General features: G+C 48.0%; 1 protein-coding gene across 5 annotated transcripts in view; it reads right to left on the bottom strand.

The window, feature by feature from the left end:
* RUFY1 (RUN and FYVE domain containing 1) overlaps nt 1–22,532 on the bottom strand; it is a 63,672-nt gene that overhangs the window by 9,817 nt on the left and 31,323 nt on the right. For 4 of the 5 annotated variants that reach the window (XM_024247420.3, XM_054556640.2, XM_063724553.1 and 1 more), the window contains exons 7-14: nt 22,327–22,392; nt 17,444–17,513; nt 13,704–13,805; nt 11,599–11,715; nt 9,676–9,843; nt 5,846–5,943; nt 3,454–3,573; nt 1,307–1,436 (exon numbers count right to left, since the gene is read on the bottom strand). In XM_024247420.3, coding sequence (XP_024103188.1) covers nt 1,307–1,436; nt 3,454–3,573; nt 5,846–5,943; nt 9,676–9,843; nt 11,599–11,715; nt 13,704–13,805; nt 17,444–17,513; nt 22,327–22,392 — 871 coding nt within the window. The remainder of the gene's footprint in view (nt 1–1,306; nt 1,437–3,453; nt 3,574–5,845; nt 5,944–9,675; nt 9,844–11,598; nt 11,716–13,703; nt 13,806–17,443; nt 17,514–22,326; nt 22,393–22,532) is intronic. The other variant, XM_063724552.1, reaches the window with a different exon arrangement.

The raw sequence follows: 22,532 nt of genomic DNA, 5'->3' as shown, positions 1-22,532 counted from the left end.
TTAGACATTGTTTTGTTCCTATTGTTGGGGCGGGCTGTAATTGTGTAATTCGAATCTTTTGACGGAAGCATTCTGAAGCAGAATAAAGGACGTATGCCCCATGATGAGGCGGGACTTTCTAAAAGTCCTCTTCTGCCCCTCCACTTCCTCCCTTCCACTTTCCAAGCCTGACCTGGCTCTTGAGGAAGCTCTCCCTTCCCCAACAACTCCAGGCACTTTCCAATGCAAATCAAAAGGGCCTTTCCTGACTCACTGGAATCGTGCAGTGTGTCCATTACCATGTTCAACGCAACAAAATCCAGGTCCAGAAGCCACCCTGGCCCTGAAGGCCCCTCCTGGGAAGGTGCTGAGGGGAAGCCCGCTTTGGGCTCAGTTTCGCGGCAGCGCTCGGCAGCGCAGGGGCCTGAGGGCACGCCATCCCCACATGGGAGGAGCCCCCCACAGCGCCCCAGGCTGCGGTCAGCTCCGTCCAGGATCGCAGAGCCTCCTCCCCTCTGGGAAAACAGCTGATGATTTTACATTAGGGCAAATGTTCCACACGGCCTCGGAGTTTCCTGGGAGGTCCAGTTCCACAGCCAGACAGTGAAGGCCTGCTGGACCCCACTTCTCTCGCCCTCTGAAGCCCACAGCATCCAGGCCATGCCTCCAAGTGAGAGGGTCCTCCACAGAACTGAGGTGATGTGGGGGAAGTGGAGGGCTGGGGTCAGTCTGCTTCCCAGGGATGACCCGACCCTGGGCACAGTGGCTGAAGTGAGGCTGGCATGTGGTAGGAGATGTTTACTGGTTCCTCCCAGCTTCCTCTCCTGCGAGCCTATCACCCACTCTCCACACAGGAGCCAATGACCATCCGCCAACGAAACGGATCCTGTCCCTCCACCAGCTTCCCACTGTGCTAAAATAAAACCCACGTTCCTTCCCCTGGCTCCCAGGGCCCATGAAGGGCTTCCTCCTGCCTGCCGCCTGAGGCCTCCCCTTTGCTCCTCACACTCCGGTCTGCTCCTGCAGTCTCCACCCAAGAGGTGCTTTGCAGGGCATAACTCACCGGAGCCTCTGCTCACCAGCTGCTCCCTCCCCAGGCCCCTTGCACATGGGGCACTGTTCTGCTTTATTCTCTTCACGGCACTGGCCTCTATCTGAGCTGCCAGCAGGCTTAGTGGTTTGATTTGTCTTTGTCTTATGCTCCTAAAGCAGGTGCTCCCTAACAGCCTCCGCACACCCTGGAGCTGCCTGGCCCCCACACAAAGGGTGCGGGGAGAGGAGCCTGCCCGGAGCATGTTAGGGGCTTCCGGAGGCTGCCCCACCTCACCTTTTTCAATCCTTCCACTTGTTGTAGCTCTGTCCTGAGTAGACAGGAAGTGTCTTTCTCGTGCTGTAATTCGCGCTGAAGAGCCTGTCTTTGCTCTTTTTCTGATTTCAATTCTTTCTCTAGGCTTGAGCTGTTTTCCCAAAATGAACTTGAGTTAGTCTCAGTGGGAGATTTTCATGGAAGATCCACAACCCAATTCACTGCCCAGGAAACGGGGAAGTCTCTGAATTGCCTCTTGAGCATCTAAACCCTTCGGCAAGGCTTCCCTCTCCCGCAGGGTCACCTGCCCTTCCACAAGAAACAGCAGGAACCAGGGAGAGAAAAGCCTGCAGGCACACACTTGACACTTACGCAGGGGAGAAGGAAGAGAGCTCTAAAACACTTAGACCACATAAGCAGAACGCTCCCCTGACATGGAGACCTGAGGAAAGGAAGCTCAAAATTCATTCTTTTCTTTTTTTGAGACAGGGTCTAGCTCTGTCACCCCAGCTGGAGTGCAGTGGCGCAACCTCAGCTCACTGCAGCCTCAACCTCCTGGGCTCAAGTGATCCTCCCGCCACAGCTTCCCAAGGTGCAGAGATTACAGGCATGAGCCACCTCACTGGCCAATTCATTCTGCTTTCTTTTTGTTATTTTTGAGACAGAGTCTTGCTCTGTTGCCCGGGCTGGAGTGTGGTGGCGCCATCTTGGCTCACTGCAACCTCTGCCTCCTGGGTTCAAGTGATTCTCCTGCCTCAGCCTCCCTAGTAGCTGGGATTGCAGGCACACGCCATCACGCCCAGCTAATTTTTTGTACTTTTAGTAGAGATGGCGTTTCACCATGTTGGCCAGGCTGGTCTTGAACTCCTGACCTCGTGATCTCCCTGCCTCGGCCTCCCAAAGTGTTGGGATTACAGGCGTGAGCCACCGTGCCCGGCCTCATTCTTTCTATAACCTACGGCCAGACTGACAATGAAGGATCCTGGAGGGAGAAGGCCAGGAGTGAGCCTCAGCCTGAACCTGACTCCGCCCTTGTACCAGCTGAGTGGCCCCGGGGGCACTGATGGACCCCCTGGAGTCTGCTCTCTGTTTGTGGGAATAAAGATGTCTCTTCTCTCTCTCCTCTCTCAACATCAGGCTTTTGACTTGGCATATATGCTATCTCAAAAAATCTATAGGCCAGGCACGGTGGCTCACACTTGTAATCCCAGCATTCTGGGAGGCCGAGACGGGTGGATCACTTGAGGCCAGAAGATTGAGACCAGCCTGGCCAACATGGCAAAACCCTGTCTCTAATAAAAATACAAAAATTAGGCCGGGCGCAGTGGCTCACGCCTGTAATCCCAGCACTCTGGGAGGCTGAGGCAGGAGGATCACGAGGTCAGGAGATCGAGACCATCCTGGGTTAACACAGTGAAACCCCGTCTCTACTAAAAATACAAAAAATTAGCCGGGTGTGGTGGCTGACGCCTGTAGTCCCAGCTACTCGGGAGGCTGAGGCAGGAGAATGGCATGAACCTGGGAGGCGGAGCTTGCAGTGAGCCGAGATCGTGCCACTGCACTCCAGCCTGGGCAAGAGAGTGAGACTCTGTCTCAAAAAAAAAAAAAAAAAAAAACAAACAACACACAAAAATTAGCCAGGTGTGTTGATGTACACCTGTAGTCCCAGCTACTCAGGAGGCTGAGGCACAAGAATCGCTTGAGCCCAGGAGGTGGGGGTTGCATTGAGCTGAGACCGCACCACTGCACTCCAGCCTGGATGACAGAGTGAGACTTAAAAAATAAAAAATCTGTAGACAAACTGTGCACAAAATTATATGAAGCTTGCGTCAGCAAAGGATAGGTGAAAGGTGACTTTCTGTTCAACACTGACAAAGCTGTTTCTTTTTAGAAAGGGTGGTTAAGGGTGATACAGGCTGTGACCTGGGACCATGGTTTGAGAGTGGCCAGATCTTCTGGAGGCGAGCTGGACCACGTGAGGAGCCCTGTGGGGAGGGAGCTCCCTAGGGATAACATATGAACCCTGCAGGGGTGAGTGCTGAAGCAGGATACCACCTGCCACCCCCTGCTCCCCGCTGTTTGTGCTGAAGCAGGATACTACCTGCCCCCAGTTCTTCCCAGTCCCTCCTGAGCCACACCCCAGCCCAGGCTCCCTGCAGGGCCCCTACCATTGCTCGTGCAGCTGGGAGAGCTGCAGCTGCAGGGCACCGATCCTCCCGCCCAGCTCCTGCTGCAGCTTGTGGCTCCGCTCCTCAGCCCCCTGCCTCGCCCGCTCTGAGTGCTGCAACCTGGATGCGACACCAGCAAGAGTGCAAATGAAGCAAACCTTTGTAAGGAAAGGATGACTTTCGCTGGCTGAAATTCATTTTTAAAATTAACATACAGTAAAATTAACTCTTGTGAGTTTTAACACGTGGAGATTCAGCTCCACCACAATCAGAATACAGGACAGTTCCACCACTCCCAAAACTCCCCAGTGCTGTCCCTCTGGAGTCACACAGTCTCCCCACCTCAGCCCCTGGCAACCACTCATCTGTTCTGCAACAATATGGCTATGGCTTTTTGAGAATGTAATCTAAATGTAATTATACATTATATAACCTTGAGACTGGCTTTTTCTCAGAATAATGTCTTGGAGATCAATCCAAGTTTCCATGTATATCAATGGTTCATTCCTTTTGTTTCCTCTCTGAACGTTCTCAAAGGGCAGTGGTTCATTCCTTTTTACGGCTGAGTCGTACTTCACTGCACAGACGTACCACTTTGTTTATCCATTCACCCAATGCAGAACATTGGGATTGCTTCTAGTTTTTGGCAGTTATGAACAGAGCTGCTATAAACATATGTACTGGTTTTGGTGTAGACATAAGTTTCATTTCTATTTGGATCATATGGTAAGAGGACGTTTAGCTTCTTGAGAAACTATTTTCCTAAGTGGTTGCACCATTTTGCATTCCTACCAATAAAGTATGAGAGATCCATTAGCTCTGTGTCCTCATCAGCACTTGGTATTGTCATTAAAGAAACTGTAGCTGGCCAGGCGTGGTGGCTCACGCCTATAATCCCAGCACTTTGGGAGGCCAAGGCGGGCAGATCACCTGAGGTCGGGAGTTCGAGACCAGCCTGATCAATATGGAGAAACCCTATCTCTACAAAAATACAAAATTAGCTGGGCGTGGTGGCAGGCACCTGTAATCCCAGCTACTTGGGAGGCTGAGGCAGGAGTATTGCTTGAACCTGGGAGGTAGAGATTACGGTGAGCTGAGATCGCACCATTGCACTCTAGCCTGGGCAACAAGAGCGAAACTCTGGCTCAAAAAAACAAAACAAAACAAAAAACAAACAAACAAAAAAACAAAAAGAAACCGTAGCTGCCCTAACAGATGTGTGGTGGGATTGTGCCACTCATTTCTCTAGTGGTTCATGATCTGAATATCATCTCATGTACTTTTTTGCTGTCCATATGTTCTCTTCGATGAAGTATCTGTTCAAGTCTTTTGCCCCCCCCTTTTTTTTGTTTTGTTTTGAGATGAAGTTTCTTTCTTGTTGCCCAGGCTGGAGTGCAATGGCATGATCTTGGCTCACTGCAACCTCCGCCTCCCGGGTTCAAGTGATTCTTCTGCCACAGCCTCCCTCCAAGCAGCTGGGATTATAGGCATGCACCACTATACCTGGCAAATTTTTGTATTTTTAGTGGAGACGGGGTTTCACCATGTTGGCCAGGCTGGTCTTCAACTCCTGGCCTCAGGCGATCCACCCGCCTTGGCCTCCCAAAGTGCTGGGATTATAGATGTGAGCCACCACGGCCGGCCTGTGCCCATTTTTCTATTGGATTGTTTGTTTACTGCTGAGCTTTCAGAGTTTTTTTTTTTTTTTTTTTGAGACGGAGTCTTGCTCTGTCGCCCAGGTTGGAGTGCAGTGGTGCGATCTCTGCTCACTGCAACCTCCACCTCCCAGGTTCAAGTGATTCTCCTGCCTCAGCCTCCTGAGTAGCTGGGACTACAGGTGCGTGCCACCACGCCCGGCTAATTTTTTGTATTTTTAGGAGAGACAGGCCTTAACTGTGTTAGCCAGGATGGTCTCGATCTCCTGATTTTGTGATCCACCTGCCTCGGCCTCCCAAAGTGCTAGGATTACAGGCATGAGCCACTGCGCCTGGCCTTTTTTTTTTTTTTTTTTGGAGACAGAGTCTCTCCCTGTTGGCCAGGCTGGAGTGCAATGGCACAATCTTGGCTCATTGCAACCTCTGCCTCTTGGGTTCAAGCAATTCTCTTGCCTCAGCCTCCCAAGTAGCTGGGATTACAGGCGTGTGCCACCACGCCCAGCTAAATTTTTTTATTTTTAGTAGAGACAGGGTTTCACCATGTTGGCCAGCCTGGTCTTGAACTTCTGACCTTAAGCGATCCACCTGCCTCGGCCTCCCAAAGTGTTGGGATTACAGGCGTGAGCCACCACGCCCAGCCTCTCCCCTGCACTTTGGAGAGGGACCCTGAATAAGTCTCCAGGCCCAGGGAATGCTCAGCGCCTTCCCGAGAATATCTGCCAGGGGGAAGTGATTACCTTTCTTCCATTTGTTTCATGCTGGACATAACTTGGTTGGTTTTTCCTTCAAAGGATGTGATGGCTTCATTCTTCTGCTGCAAACTGCTCTCTGCATTCTACAAAAGCAAAAGAGGGGTTCACACTCTGCCTGTCCCACATCCTTGCACCTGCTCTGGATGACAGACAGGGCTTATTTGCTTTTTTTTTTTTTTTTTTTTTTGAGACAGAGTCTTGCTCTGTCGCCCAGGCTGGAGTGCAGTGGCGTGATCTCGCTCCCTGCCAGCTCCGCCTCCCGGGTTCACGCCATTCTCCTGCCTCAGCCTCCCGAGTAGCTGGGACTACAGGCGCCCGCCACCACGTCTGGCTAATTTTTTGTATTTTTAGTAGAGACGGGTTTCACCATGTTAGCCAGGATGGTCTCGATCTCCTGACCTTGTGATCCGCCCGCCTCGGCTTCCCAAAGTGCTGGGATTACAGGCATGAGCCACCGCGCCCGGCCATAGTTGTTAACCTCGTACGTTTGTGACACTTTCAAGAGTATTCTGCCAATTGCTACTCTTCCCCAGAGCCCTGGAAGACAGACTGACTCAAGGCTCTCAGTTTTGCCAACAGAAGGAAAGGTAGAGAGGGAGGTCCTGGAGTCTTTGCTCCTTTTTGACAGCGTATTCTAGAGTCGGGTCAGGCTCAGTGTTCTCCAGCTGTTCCCACGTGCCAGGCACATCCACTAGTTCATCTGAGCCCTGAATGGTTCTCAAGGAAGATGCTCTCACCCCACTTTTCCCACTGAGAAACTCAGAAGAAAGCGACTGGATGAAGGTGAAGAGCAAATGAGGGGGGGAACTGGGTTCACACCCACATCTGTGTGCTTTTCTCTTAAGTACAGCTTTGAGCTATGACAGACACAGAGTGGCCAGGAGGGGGCGCTGTGTGTTCCTGTGTGTGTACAAGAGACACCCTTAAAAAGCCTGAAGACAGGCCGGACGTGGTGGCTCACGCCTATAATCCCAGCACTTTGGGAAGCCAAGGCGGGCGGATTACCTGAGGTCAGGAGTTCGAGACCAGCCTGGCCAACATGGTGAAACCCCGTCTCTACTAAAAATACAAAACTTAGCTGGGCGTGGTGGCAGATGCCTGTAATCCCAGCTACTCGGGAGGCTGAGGCAGGAGAATTGCTTGAGCCTGGGAGACAGAGGTTGCAATGAGCCAAGATTGTGCCACTGCACTCCAGCCTGGCCAACAGCGTGAGGCTGTCTCAAAAAAAAAAAAAAAGCCTGAAGACAAAAGTCCTAATAAATTCCTGAAAAATAACATACAGACTGTATTCTCTCACCTTAATGTAATAAAATCAGACATTAATAACAAAAGAACAGCTGGAAACACCTCGTATCTGGAAACTAAATAGCATATTGCTAGAAACGATTGAGCTAAAAAAAAGGGAAATTATGGGCCGGGCACAGTGGCCCATGCCTGTAATACCAGCACTTTGGGAGGCCGAGGCAGGTGGATCACGAGGTCAGGAGTTTGAGACCATCCTGACCAACATGGTGAAACCCCGTCTCTACTAAAAATACAAAAATTAGCTGGGCATGATGGTGGGCACCTGTAGTCCCAGCTACTCAGGAGGCTGAGGCAGAAGAATCGCTTGAACCCAGGAGGCGGAGGTTGCAGTGACCCGAGGTTGCGCCACTGCACTCCAGCCTGGGTGACAAAGTGAGACTCCATCTCAAAAAAAAAAAAAAAAAATGAATAGATGATTTATCAGGAGGGTGAAACTATTTTCTTCCTATTTTTTCCTTCCTTTTTTTCTGAGATGGAGTCTTGCTCTGTCGCCAGGCTGGAATGCAGTAGCACAATCTCGGCTCACTGCAACCTCCGACTCCCTGGTTCAAGCGATTCCTCCACTTCGGCCTCCTGAGTAGCTGGGATTACAGGCACATGCCACCATGCCCAGCTAATTTCTTGTATTTTTAATAGAGACGGGGTTTCACCACGTTGGTCAGGATGGTCTCGATCTCCAGACCTCGTGATCCGCCTGCCTCGGCCTCCCAAAGTGCTGGGATTACAGGCGTGAGCCACTGTGCTGGGGCCTTTCTTCCTTCAAATTTTTTTTTTTTTTTGTAATTACTGGGGAAGAGATGCAAATTCTTCCTTTCTTCTGTTTTACTTCAATTGTTATTGTTGCTATTATAATCTTAATTTTTTTTTTTTTTGAGCCAGAGTCTCTCTCTGTTGCCCAGGCTGGAATGCAGTGGCGCAAGCCACAACCTCCACCTCCCAGGTTCAAATGATTCTCCTGCTTCAGCCTCCCGAGTAGCTGGGATTACAGGCATGCACCACCATGCCTGGCTAAATTTTGTATTTTGAGTAGAGATGGGGTTTTTCCATGTTGGTCAGGCTGGTCTCAAACTCCCAACCTCAGGTGATCCACCCGCCCAGCCTTGTAAAGTGCTGAGATTACAGGCGTGAGCCACCGCGCCCAACTGATTAATAGTTTTAAAAAGACAGGAAAAAATAACAGTTTATTATTGCTGTCTCATATAATCTGTGACATAGATGTTACAGGATGTAAGAGTGAAGTGATATCCATGGAAAATGAAATGGGACTGTTTTGGCAAGAAAACAGGAACCAGAATGTCAAAAGTTTTGAGAAGGATGAAGAACGGTCCCCTTCTGGGGAGCTCCTGGGCAATAAAAGCTTTCTAATTTTCAGACGCTGTTTTTCCTTTCCTTTCCGTTTTGAGTCGGAATCTCACTCTGTCACCCATGCTGGAGTGCAGTGGCACGATCTTGGCTCACTGCAATCTCCGCCTCCCAGGTTCAAGGGATTCTCCTGCCTCAGCCTCCCAAGCAGCTGGGACTACAGGCGCCCGCCACCACCCCCAGCTAATTTTTGTATTTTTAGTAGAGATGGGATTTCACTATGTTGACCAGGCTGGTCTCAAACACCTGACATTGTGATCCGCCTGCCTTGGCCTCCCAAAGTGCTGGGATTACAGGTGTGAGCCACCACGCCTGGACTAGATGCTGTTTTTCAAACTCTGGCATGATTGGTTCTGTCTGGGACAGTTCCCTTGGACCACCCTGAAATGACACAGGAGAGGCAACCAGCTATCGACGTGGCCCGGAAGACTCAGAAAGATTAACTTAGTGGCAAAGTTTGAAAAGACAATACTAAATGACCTTTTTTTTTTCCGAGTCGGAGTCGCACTCTGTCGCCCAGGCTGGAGTGCAATAGCATGATTTCAGCTCACTGCAACCTCTGTCTCCCGGGTTCAAGCAATTCTCCTGCCTCAGCCTTCTGAGTATCTGGATTAGAGGCGTGCGCCTCCATGCCCGGCTAATTTTTGTATTTTCAGTAGAGACGGGGTTTCACCATGCTGGCCAGGCTAGTCTCAAACTCCTGACCTCGTGATCTGCCCGCTCGACCTCCCAAAGTGCTGGGATTACAAGCGTGAGCCACCGTGCCTGGCTCTAAATGACATCTTTAATTCACTCCTCCATGTTTGGTGTAAACAATAAATCGTTGAAATAGAAGAAAACAGACAGTGGAGGGACAGTGAAGGTGGACGGACAAAGTTTGGGTTTGGGTTAAAAAGACCCACGTATCCCCTTAGGAGCTATGTCACCAGGGGCATGTGACTTAGTGACTTGGCTCTGCCTTGTCACTTACATTTCCCCCCATTTCTCAGGGACTGCCATGAGGATCAAAATCATAATAGGTCCTAGGAGCAGGTCTGACACATACGAGGGGCTCTATGTGTCTAGTCGCTCATTCTGTAAGAAGAATGACACAAGACTGGCGAGCAGCAGAAACCAGACTGTGCTATGGACACAAAGCCAACTCCCACCTGAGCTTTGTGAAACATCTGTAAATTAATCGCTTTGACTTCTTCCAGCTGCTGGCGGAGGGCAACTAGCGTGTCCTGCTTCTCGTGGGTGTCCTTTTCCAGTAACTTCATTGCAATTTCCATTTCAGTTTTCATTCCAATTTGTAACTCCAGTTCTTTTTCCAGTTCCTTAAAAGGATATTTACAAGGAAAATGTTATTAAAATAGATCACAGAAATGTATTTAACTGGGGTTGAATCTCAGGTAATGCTTAAAATACAAACTGAAGGCTGGGTGTGGTGACTCACGCCTGTAATCCTCAGCACTTTGGGAGGCTGACGTGGGCGGATCACTTGAGGCCAGGAGTTCGAGAGCAGCCTGGCCAAGATGGCGAAACCCCATCTCTACCAAAAATACAAAAATTAGCTGGGTATGGTGGCGTGCGCCTGTAATCCCAGCTACTCAGGAGGCTGAGGCAGGAGGATTGCTTGAATCCGAGAGGCGGAGGTTGCAGTGAGCCGAAATCACACCATTGCACTCCAGCCTGGGTGACAGGGTGAGACTGTCTTAAAGTAAAAAACAAACCAAAACAAAACAAACAAACTGAAGGTGAGAATAGCTTAGGGAGATTGAAAAGAGTCTGTCTGGAGCAGGAGTAGATGGTGTTTCCCCTTTTCCTCACTGCACGGTTGAAGCTGGCTCCACATCAAGTCAACAGAAAGCTGGTCAGTGGCAGGATGAGCCTAGGTTCCAGCAACCATGTTTTCCATACCCACAGATCAGAATGCATGTTCTCAAAGAATATCTGTCTCGTTTGAGTGCTGGAAGGGATCTGATAGTGCAATGTTAGAATTTCTGGAATGGTTTGCTAGTTTATAGCAACAAAAGTGCAACCATTTTGAAATGGTTCTGTCCTGACCCAGGACATGTTTCCCTGCATCCATGCAAAGAAGCAAAGAAATAAAGCAGGCACAAGAACAGCGTTTACAAGTAACTCTGGTCACTGATGTACAGGTTGAGTGGAAATCAATAGGCCAGAGGTTATGACTGAGAGAATTGTATTGTCAAAGAAACCATTAATCTGGTCTCATAGCCATCCCTGTAAAAGATTTATAAAATGGCCGGGCACAGTGGCTCACGCCTGTAATCCCAGCACTTTGAGAAGCCGAGGCAGGTGGATCACGAGGTCAGGAGTTCAAGACCAGCCTGGCCAAGATGGTGAAACTCCGTTTCTACTAAAAATACAAAAAACTGGCCGGGCACGGTGGCTCAGGCCTGTAATCCCAGCACTTTGGGAGGCTCAGGTGGGCGGATCACAAAGTCAGGAGAAGGAGAACATCTTGGCCAACATGGTGAAACCCCGTCTCTACTAAAAATACAAATATTAGCCAGGCATGGTGGCGTATGCCTGTAGTCCCAGCTACTCTGGAGGCTGAGGCAGGAGAATTGCTTGAACCTGGGAGGCAGAGGTTGCAGTGAGCTGAGATCGTGCCACTGCACTCACTCTAAGCCCGGGTGACAAGAGTGAAACTCCACCTCAAAAAAAACCCAAAAACCAAAAAATTAGCCGGGTGTGGTGGTGGGTGCCTGCAATCCCAGCTACTCGGGAGGCTGAGGCAGAGAACTGCTTGAACCCAGGAGGCAGAGGTTGCAGTGGGCCAAGATCGCGCCACTGCACTCCAGCCTGGGCAACAGAGTGAGACTCCGTCTTGAAAACAAACAAACAAAAAATAAAAATAAATAAAATAAAGATTTAAGGAAAAAATATGAGTGACAATGCACAACTGAGTTGTAACCATAGACTTAAAAAATTTTTTTTTTAATGAACAGCATCTGACTTTCCATGAGCATCAGGATGGTGAAGCATGTCTATGAAAAGTGTTGACAGAATTAACTTAGAAGGCTACTGGGAAACTCTAAAGACACTCGGTCTTGCACACTCACCAACCGGACTTTCTTCTCCTCTTTTAGCTGCTTCCACACATCACTGTACATTTCATCCAGACCTTGCCGAGTTTGCTTGTAAGTCTCCAGCTCAACTTTGGTATCCTGTTTTGTTATCTGTATCAAACAAGGACACCAAGAGGAATTGTTTGCTTATGGAAAGCAAGCTAATTATGAAGTATTTCAGAATATACCACAATTTAAAAAAATGTAAGGTAATTTTTATTTTTTAAGCATGGTAGAAAAAGGTTAAAATTTGGCCGGGTGCGTTGGCTCACGCCTGTAATCCCAGCACTTTGGGAGACTGAGGCGGGCGGATCACGAGGTCAGGAGATCAAGACCATCCTGGCTAACATGGTGAAACCCCGTCTCTACTAAAAACACAAAAAATTAGCTGGGCATGGTGGTGGGTGCCTGTAGTCCCAGCTACTCGGGAGGCTGAGGCAGGAGAATGGCGTGAACCCGGGAGGCGGAGCTTGCAGTGAGCCGAGATGGTGTCACTGCACTCCAGCCTGGGCGACAGGGCAAGACTCTATCCCCCACCAAAAAAAAAAAAAAAAACAAAAAAAAGAAGAATGAGAATAAGTCCACAGATATTTTGAAAAGTTGAGTTCATAGGCTGGGCGTGGTGGCTCACGCCTGTAATCCCAGCACTTTGGGAGGCCAAGGTGGGCGGATCACTTGAGGTCAGGAGTTTGACACCAGCCTGGCCAACATGGTGAAACCCTGTCTCTACTAAAAATACAAAAATCAGTCGAGTGTGATGGCATGTGCCTATAATTCCAGCTACTCGGGAGGCCGAGGCAGGAAAATCGCTTGAATCCGGGAGGTGGAGGTTGCAGTGAGCTAAGATCACACCACTGCATTCCAGGCTGGGTGACAGAGAGCAAGATTCTTGTTTCCAAAAAAAAAAAAAAAAAAGTTACATTCATAAAGCAATTTAAATTTAATTTTCTTTAAAACAGAACAAGACTTGGCCGGGCGCGGTGGCTCATGACTGTAATCCCAGCACTTTGGGAGGCCGAAGCGGGCGGATCACGAGGTCAGGAGATCGAGACCGTCCTGGCCAACATGGTGAAACCCCGTCTCTACCAAAAATATAAAAAAAAAATTAGCTGGGCGTAGTGGCAGGCGCCTGTAGTCCCAGCTACTGGGGAGGCTGAGGCAGTAGAATGGTGTGAACCTGGGAGGCGGAGCTTGCAGTGAGCCGAGATGCCACTGCACTCCAGCCTGGGTGACAGAGAGAGACTCTGTCTAGAAACAAACAAACAACAACAAAAACAGAACAAGACTCCATTTGTGGGAAAAACCCTCATTCAACTCATCATCCAGTACTTATGAACATGTTTTTAGCACTGAGTGAATTTAGAAGTGAATCAGATATGGTCTCCTTTTTTTCTGAGACAGAGTCTTGCTCTATGGCCCAGGCTGGAGTGCGGTGGCACGATCTCAGCTCACTGCAAGCTCCATCTCCCGGGTTCACACCATTCTCCTGCCTCAGCCTCCCGAGCAGCTGGGACTACAGGCGCCCGCCACCACGCCCGGCTAATTGTTTTGTATTTTTAGTAGAGATGGGGTTTCACTGTGTTAGCTAGGACGGTCTCGATCTCCTGGCCTCATGATCTGCCCGCCTCGGCCTCCCAAAGTGCTGGGATTACAGGCGTGAGTCACCGTGCCTGGCCCAGATATGGTTTCTGTCCTCAAGTCATCATGTGATAGCGCTGCAAGCCAACAATTCTACAAAACAGCAAAGGGACTGTATCATGGAAGAACACAAAAGCAATGGGAATACAGGAGGATGGCCCAGGCCTGCCCACAGCCCCTGGGACGACATCATGGAGGACATGGCAGGTGAGTGGATGCTGAAGAACGAGTAGGAACTTTGGCATGCAAAGGCCCACAGGCCAGGCAGGGAGTCCCCGTCCAAGTGATCCGGGTGGTCTGAGAGTGATGTGGGCAGGGACGGCGGTGAGAGGCCCTTTCTGACATAAGCAAGGCACCTTTGCATTCTAAAGACTGGGTTGTTGTTAAGCCATGAGCTTGAGATTGACAATAGGTGTGTCTGAGTGAGGAACACGCTGCCCAACTGTAAGTCAATTTCTCACCTCTACACTCTTTTCACTTCTTTCTCGAATTAATTCATTTTGTTCTCTTAACTGCTGCTGTTCTTCTTGAAGTGAACAAATTCGGTCTGTTGCAGCTGAAAGCTGATTAAGGAAAATTTTTACAGTTCTTAACATCAAAATTAATCTTATTGTTCAAATTAAAAACATTAATTTGGCATCTTCACAGTTGACAATGTATGTTCACAGATTTGATATTTTATTTCCTTGTTTTCAATAGGTAATAATACATGGTTCCAAATTCCAAAGACATGGAAATGTATGTAGTAAAATCTCTCCTCCACCCTTGCCCCTAGCCATCTCTGCCCTCTCCAGATTTTCTCCCTCTACAAAAATGATAGCATACTGCTGAATGTGGACAAAGATTTATAGACACAAAAAATTAGAAATAGCCTGAATGTTCACTATTAGGGAAATAGTTAAATCATAGTGGAAGCATAAAACAAACATGTAGTCAATAAAATGTTTACAGAAGCTTTTAATCACTTGAGAACATACTTAAGATATAATACTAATAAGGAAAAAAGGTTATATGGTATGCTCTCACCTGTATTAAAAAAAAAAATCAACTAGGTTAAAAATGCTTAAGAAAAGATGGAGTGGCCGGGTACAGTGGCTCACACCTGTAATTCTAGCACTTTGGGAGGCTGAGGTGGGTGGACTGCTTGAGCCCAGGAGTTCGAGACCAGCCTGGGCAACATGGTGAAACCCCATCTCTACAAAAAACACAAAAATCAGCCAGGAGTGATGTCTCATGCCTGTAATCCCAGCTACTTAGAAAGCTGAGGTGGGAGGATGGCTTGAGCCCAGGAGGCGGAGGTTGCAGTGAGCTGAGATCATGCCACTGCACTCCAGCCTGGGTGACAAAGCCACAGCCTGTCTCAAAAAAGAAAAAAGAAAAGTTGGGAACAATACAAATCAAATAATAAAATGACAAGAATAGTTGTCACTTAGTAAAGGGGTTATGGGCTTTTTTCCTGACTCTTCTTTCTTTCCAGTTTTTCTAGCTAATGATCAGTAAAAGTATATTTAAATCACTAGAGGGAGAATTAAAGAACTTGCAGGGAGGAATAAAAAACAAATCATTGAAGATATGCCCAAGAGGACCTCTTCTTCCCCTGGAAGGACTTCTCATGGCTGAGGGAAAAGCATAGAGAAGCAGGACGCTGTCAGGAACCTGCCTAAGGAGAGGCTGTCGCAAGAGGCAAGGCAGATGAGTAAACACACCAACCAACCCCTCCTCATTCCAGCCTCATCACACAGCTTGCAGAGAGGAAGGTGCAGCTGGGGAGAAAGAAGCAAGATCTCTGTCCTTGGTGCTTGGTTGGCTCTCGGCATCATTCACTAGTGGAAGGACCTCGAAGCACTGAATTCCTCACTTTCTCTGTCAACAGTGTCTAAATCCCCTAAGAATTACTCTCCATTTAGACTCAGAACCCAGGCCTAGGGTTTCTACACATAACTGCTGTGCCCCAAAAAAGAAACATCAAGGCTTTAAGGGTGTGTTAGTTGCTCAAAGGGAAGCAGCAGGCAAAAACCATAAGCTGATTCCCATTCTACTCTCTGGAGATGCAGAGAGCACACCCTGAAGAGCGCTATGCTTTTCACTAAGCACATTCTTTGTTTCTTTAATTGAGACAGGGTGTTACTCTGTCTCACTGCAGCCTCCAACTCCTAGGCTCAAGTGATCCTCTCACCTCAGCCTCCCAAGTAGCTGGGAGTACAGGTGTGTGTCACCACACCTAACTTTTAAATTTTTTGTAGAGACAGGGTGTTGCCATGTTGCCCAGGCTGGTCTCAAACTCCTGGGCTCAAGCAAGTCTTCCACCTCAGCCTCCCAAAGAGCTGGGATTTACAGGCATGAGCCACCACACCTGCCTGAAGCACATTTTCTATTACAATCATCTGCCTTTAAAGAAAACATAACCTGGCTGGGTGCAGTGGCTCATGCCTGTAATCCCAGCACTTTGGGAGGCCGAGGTGGGCAGATCACAAGGTCAGGAGATTGAGACCATCCTGGCCAACATGGTGAAATGCCGTCTCTACTAAAAATACCAAAAAAAAAAAATTAACTGGGCATGGTGGCAGGCACCTGTAGTCCCAGCTACTTGGTAGGCTGAGGCAGGAGAATGGCGTGAACCCGGGAGGCGGAGCTTGGGAGCTTGCTGTGAGTGGAGATCACTGCACTCCAGCCTGGGAGACAGAGAGCAAGACTCTGTCTCAAAAAAAAAAAAAAAAAAAAAAGAAAAAGAAAACATAACCGAAGCTGGGCTCAGTGACTCATGTCTGTAATCCTAGCACTTTGGGAGGCCAAGGTGGGTGGGTCACTTTAGCCTAGGAGTTTGGGACCAGCCTGAACAACAAAGTGATATCCCGTCTCTACAAAAAGTTAAAAAATTAGCCGGGTGTTGGTGGTGTGTACCTGTAGTCCCAGCTACTGGGAGGTTGAGGCAGGAGGGTCTCTTGAGCCCAGGAGTCTGAGGTTACAGTAAGCTATGATTGCGCCACTGCACTCCAGCCTGGTGACAGAGTGAGACCCTGTCTCAAAAAGCAGAAAAACCCCACATAACTCTGCTTAGTTTCAAAAGCGAAATTGGAGCTTCATCAAAGCACGCCATCTTGACTGAGATGCAGTGAGTCTGCTTGTTCTAAAATCAAACAACTCGAGTGCTCCCACGTGGCAAGTGTTGTCCTAAGCACATTTACAAGATATTAGTCTTAATCTTTGCAACAGTAAAGTATGTATTATTACCTAATTTGGAGGTGAGAAAAGTGAGGCTCAAAGGTCTGCCTACCAAGGCGACTGTGAAGCCTCCAATCCTAAGTTCCATGAAGTTTCTCCCATGACACCCCCATCTATGACACTGTCTTGAATTTCCTTCTACTCACATAAATCTGAGCTCCTCTCCTGAAAGCCTTTCAGGGCTGGCGCCTCAGGAGGGAGCAGTCAGCTTTAGGGGAGCCTCACACGGGCCCCTCGTTACAGAGATGGGCTCTGAGGCTCTCTTCTCTGCCGTAACCCACCTCCATGCTGTGGAGGTGTTCCTTCTCAAGCCCCTCTCAGAGCCCTTGTCCTTCTAGGTGGGAGGCCTGGGCAGCCGGGGACTGCTACCTGTGGAAAGCCTCAGAAGGGCTGAGCACCCCGCTCCTGCTAACAGGAGACAAGATGTATCCACCAAGGAGACTGCCGGGCAGCTGGCAGCAAGCTCTCTTCCTCAGCTCAGCCCTCCTTTGTCCTGTCCTTTCATTCTCTCTTCCTAGTGAGAAAGCAGAGAAAGACCGCACTGTGGGGAGGCTGGTTGCATGCTCCTGAGGCCAAAGCAGAAGGGGTGGGCTGGATACTTATTCCTTATGACAGAGTCTGTGCTTTCTGGGGCAGCAGGGAGGCACACGGCATCGTGGAAAGGGCAGAAAAAGAGGAAGACACGGCACTTCCACAATACAAGCTGGGCTTTTCCAAAGAACAGTTTCCTTCTATGGGAAGACTGTGAGGTGATAAAATCTAAGTCACTTAGAACGGGCTCGTGATCAGCTGCAGTGTCTCATTGGGAGCCTCGGACAGGGCAGAATACAGACATTCTCCTGTCCCATGTGGGGTAGCTGGAGGCTAGCAAGTCCCCTTCCTACCAGCAGGAAGCTCTGCTATCACAGACCGACTACACCATTTCTCTTAACCTTGGGTCATTCTGTTTTATCTAAAAATTTCAATAAAATTTACAAACCTCTTCTTGAAGCTTTGAATTAGTCTTTTCCAAGCCATCTATCTTGGTTTGAAGATCCCCAACTGTGCAGCTGTAGAAAATAAGAATATTAGGTAAACATAAACTTATAAAAGCTGACTGTTTTCTCAATCTGTAAACAGTAAGAGAGATTCCTAGATTTCCTGTATGAAATGGAAAGGCAGAGGGTCTCCAATTAACTCAGAGAAGATGACAATTCTAAATATACATTTGTGACATACTTTTCAATAAGTTTTATCCCTAAAATTTAATCTTTCTTTTTTTATTTTGAGGCGAAGTCTCGCTCTGTCGCCCAGACTAGAGTGCAGTGGAGTGATCTTGGCTCACTGCAACCTCTGCCTCCCGGGTTCAAGCATTTCTCCAGCCTCAGCCTCCCGAATAGCCTAGACTACAGGTGCGTGCCACCGCACCCAGCTAATTTTTTTGTATTTTTAGTGGAGACGGGGTTTCACCATGCTGGCCAGGCTGGTCTCGAACTCCTGACCTCAGGTGAGGCTGCCCGCCTCGGCCTCCCAAGGTGCTGGGATCGCAGGCGTGAGCCACCGCGCCCGGCCGATTTCTTTTTCAGTCATCTGGGAAGAGAATTCTTTTCTCCCAACACAAATGGTGACAGAAACCAAAATGTGTTGGCAGTGACATACCTAAAGTAAAATTCATTAACAAGGTATTAGTATTTTTGGGTAGAAGGATCCAAGGTGTTGTGTGTGTTTGTTTGTTTTGGACAGAGTCTTACTCTATCGCCTAGTCTGGAGTGCAGTGGCATGAGCTCAACTCACTGGAACCTCCACCTCCTGGGTTCAAGTGATTTTCCTGCCTCAGCCTCCCAAATAGCTGAGACCACAGGCGCCCGTCAACACGCCGGGCTAATTTTTCGTATTTTTAGTAGAGACGGGGTTTCACTGTGTTAGCCAGGATGGTCTCAATCTCCTGACCTCGTGATCCGCCCGCCTCGACCTCCCAAAGTGCTGGGATCACAGGCATGAGCCACTGCGCCCGGCCCAAATCCCTTTTACACCTTCCCCATTTAAAAAATATTCTTTAATAATATGTACTACTCTTTTTTTGTTTTTGAAACAGGGTCTTGCTCTGTCACCCAGGCTGGAGTGCAGTGGTGTGAGCATGGCTCACTGCAGCCTCCACCTCCAAGGCTCATGATCCTCCCATCTCGGCCTCACACCTTGCCACCAGGCCCAGCTAATTTTTGTATTTTTTGTAGAGATGTGGTTTCACTATGTTGCCCAGGCTGATCTTGAACTCCTGGGCTCAGGTGATCCTCTTCCTGCCCCAGCCTCCCAAACTGCTGAGATTACAGGCATGAGCTTCCACACCTGGCCTCTAAGCACTTTAAATGCATCGACTCATTTAATCTTCCCCACGATTCAATGAGGTAGATCCTATTGTTAGCCTATTTTACAGACAAGGCAGCCATAATTTTATATAAAAGAATTCACTCAAGTTCACATATCTACAAAGGGGTGCTGGCATCTGAACCCAGGGAATCTGGCTCTAGAGCCTGTACTTCTGGGCAACAGGCCATGCTGCCAAAGACCAGTCCCTGTTGCCAGTGAGTGGGGGACAAAGAAATAAACTTAGCAAGGCTAATGAACCAAGGCTTAGGAACCGGGGGACAAATATAAAAATACAAAGACACAAAATGAAAAAGGGAAAAAAACCAAAAGATACAGAGGGAATGGAAAGTTTTAAGAGTATACAATTGTCAATTCTGTGCCAACTTGATAATTTAGAAAATACCCCCAAATTTTATATTTTTCTTAAAAATATAGGCCTGACGTGGTGGCTCGCACCTGTAATCCCAGCACTTTGGGAGGCCGAGGCGGGCGGATCACAACCTCAGGAGATCAAGACCATCCTGGCTAACATGGTGAAACCCCGTCTCTACTAAAATACAAAAAATTAGCCGGGCGTGGTGGTGGGCGCCTGCAATCCCAGCTACTTGGGAGGCTGAGGCGGGAGAATGGCGTGAACCTGGCAGGCGAAGCTTGCAGTGGGCGGAGATCATGCCACTGCACTCCAGCCTGGGCGACAGAGCAGGACTCCGTCTCAAAAAACATAAAACAAAATAAAAAATAAAAATAAAAATAAAAATAAATAAAAATATAAATGACTGGCCGGGCGCAGTGGCTCACACCTGCAATCCCAGCACTTTGGGTGGCCGAGGTGGGCGGATCACGAGGTCAGGAGATCGAGACCATCCTGGCTAACACAGTGAAACCAAGTTTCTACTAAAAATACAAAAAATTAGCCAAGTGTGATGGCAGGTGCCTGTAGTTCCAGCTACTCGAGAGGCTGAGGCAGGAGAATGGCGTGAACCTGGGAGGCAGAGCTTGCAGTGAGCCGAGATCGTGCTACTGCACTCCAGCCTGGGCGACAGAGCAAAACTCTGTCTAAAAAAAAAAAAAAATATATATATATATATATATATATATATAAAATATGACAAAAGAAAGATATATCCTCAAAAGAAAATCTAGATGAACTAACAACTAAGTAAAAACTGAAAAGCTAGCAACGTATTGTCGGATAAATGCTTTGAGCTTCATAAATTTTTTTTTGAGACAGAGTCTCACTCTGTCACCCAGGCTGGAGTGCAGTGGTGCAATCTCGGCTCACTACAACCTCTGCCTCCCAGGTTCAAGTGATTCTGTTGCCTCAGCCTCGAGTAGCTGGGACTACAGATGCCCACCACCATGCCGGTTAAGTTTTGTATTTTTAGTACAGATGGGGTTTCACCATGTTGGCCGGGTTGATCTTGAACTCCTGATCTCAGGTAATCCATCTGCCTAGGCCTCCCAAAGTGCTGGGATTACAATTGTGAGCCACCACGCCTGGCTGCTTCATATTCGCAAGGGGCAAATAATGCCCATGATCTAGAAGCTAGCTGTTCCCAGGCATAAGAAAAAGCTTACTAATTCATTTTGCAATGCTACATAACCCTGATATGATGGCGGAGAAAGAAAACTATAAAATTTCAGCAAGTCAGGTTACTTTTTTTTTTTTTTTTTTTTTTTGAGATGGAGTTTCGCTCTTGTTGCCCAGGCTGGAGTGCAATGGTGCAATCTCAGCTCACTGCAACCTCCGTCTCCCGGGTTCAAGTGATTCTCCTGCCTCAGCCTCTCGAGTAACTGGGATTACAGGCATGCGCCACCACGCCCGCCTAATTTTGTATTTTTAGTAGAGATGGGGTTTCTCCATGTTGGTCTCGAGCTCCCAACCTCAGGTGATCCACCCACGTCGGCCTCCCAAAGTGCTGGGATTACAGGTGTGAGCCACCGCGCCCGGCCAGGTTACATGTTAAAAGGGTAATTGAATTATTAAAACGATGATCCTGGCTGGGCGAGGTGGCTCATGCCTGTAACCCAGCAGCTGGAAGGCTAACCAGGGAGGATTGCTTGAGGCCAAGAGTTTGAGACCACCTTGGGCAACAAAGTCAGACCCTGTCTCTACAAAAAATACAAAAAATTAGCCAGGTGTAGTGGTGCATGCCTGTAGCTCCTGCTACTTGGGAGGCTGAGGTGGGCAAATCACCTGAGCCCAGGGAGGTGGAGGCTGCAGTGAGCCACGATTGTACCACTGCACTCCAGCCTGGGAGACAGAGTAAGACCTTGTCTCAAAAAATCATAATAAAAAATATTATTATCAAGTGGAGTTTATTCCTGTGATACAGGAATGGTCCAGTATGAAGAAGTCTGTTAATAAAATACACCACATCAGTAGATTAAGGGATGAAAACCATGATTACTTTAATGGACACTAAAAGGTATTTTATAAAATTCAATATCTATTTCTTATAAATACTCTCAATAAACTAGGAATCGACCAAAAAACTCTTTCAAAAAATAGCCAACATCACAGTTAAGAGCCCCAGGCTGGGTGTGGTGGCTCACGCCTGTAATTCTAGCACTTTGGGTGGCTAAGGTGGGAGGACTGCTTGAGCCCAGGAGTTTGAGACCAGTCTGGGCAACATGGCGGAGCACTGTCTCTACAAAAAATACAAAAATTAGCCAGGAGGGGTGACGTGTGCTTGTAGTCCCAGCTACTTAGGAGGCTGAGGTGGGAGAATCAATTGCCTGAGCCTGGGAATTCGAGGCTACAGTGAGCCGAGATCACGCCACTACACTTCAGCCTGGGTAACAGAGTGAGACCCTGTCAAAAAAAAAAAAAAAAAAAAGTAAAAACAGCCCCAGAGCGATATGTCCCTAACTACACTGGGAAGAACATGCCAGCTTCTTCACCTGGCTTTTGGGGCCAGAGAGGTGGCCCCTGTGGTGAACTGTAATGTGCAATGTACTCTCTAGAGGGGACTCAGAAAGGGAATAACATGTCTCTCCACATTCCCCACGAATACCTCCAAGGATTAGTGTTTCATGAAACACATCCACAGATTTCCAACAAAAAAAAAAAAAAAAAAAAAAAAAATCAAGACAAAGATGCCTGTGATCACTAGTACATTGCTCTGGAGGGCCTAGCCTAGTGGTTTTCAACTCTTTTTTCCTGGCCTAATGCACTGGGTGCTGTGTGCTGACTCCCAGCAGCAACAGTGCTTGCCATGAAGGGATTTCCAGCCCCGTGGCTGTGGGGCGAGGAATGGAGAGTCAAGGTTTAATATAGTTACCTCTCTGTATTATGTAACTGCAGAAAGCACAGAATAAAGATTTCCCAAGAGTTTATCAAGAAGAAATCATACTTCTTCAGTTTGTACAAATAAATGTTGCCTGAATGATGACCCTTTTGTCTTGGTTTGGAAACAAGTTATTTATAAATACGTGGCAACTCAAAGAAGTTCCATGAAGCAATGACAGGATACCGCGTATGTAACTGTCACATTGAAAAAAAAGAAGTCTTACCTCAAGTGCCGGTTAAGTTCTTCCACATAATTTTTTTGATCAAGGACATCAGTAATTCTTTCATGCCTTTTAAAAGGAGCATAAGGGAGAACTTTTTTATTAATGGTTAATACTTTGTAACTGTTCCCCAATATTCTAATCACCTTGTAGAAGTACCAATGTCTTCAAGAAACCAAGAGACAGCCAGAGCTCAGTAACATCCACAT

The sequence above is a fragment of the Pongo abelii genome, chromosome 4 (assembly GCF_028885655.2).
Source record: "Pongo abelii isolate AG06213 chromosome 4, NHGRI_mPonAbe1-v2.0_pri, whole genome shotgun sequence".
In the NCBI taxonomy this organism is placed as follows: Eukaryota; Metazoa; Chordata; class Mammalia; order Primates; family Hominidae; genus Pongo; species Pongo abelii.
This window is presented reverse-complemented; position numbering and strand designations above follow the sequence as displayed.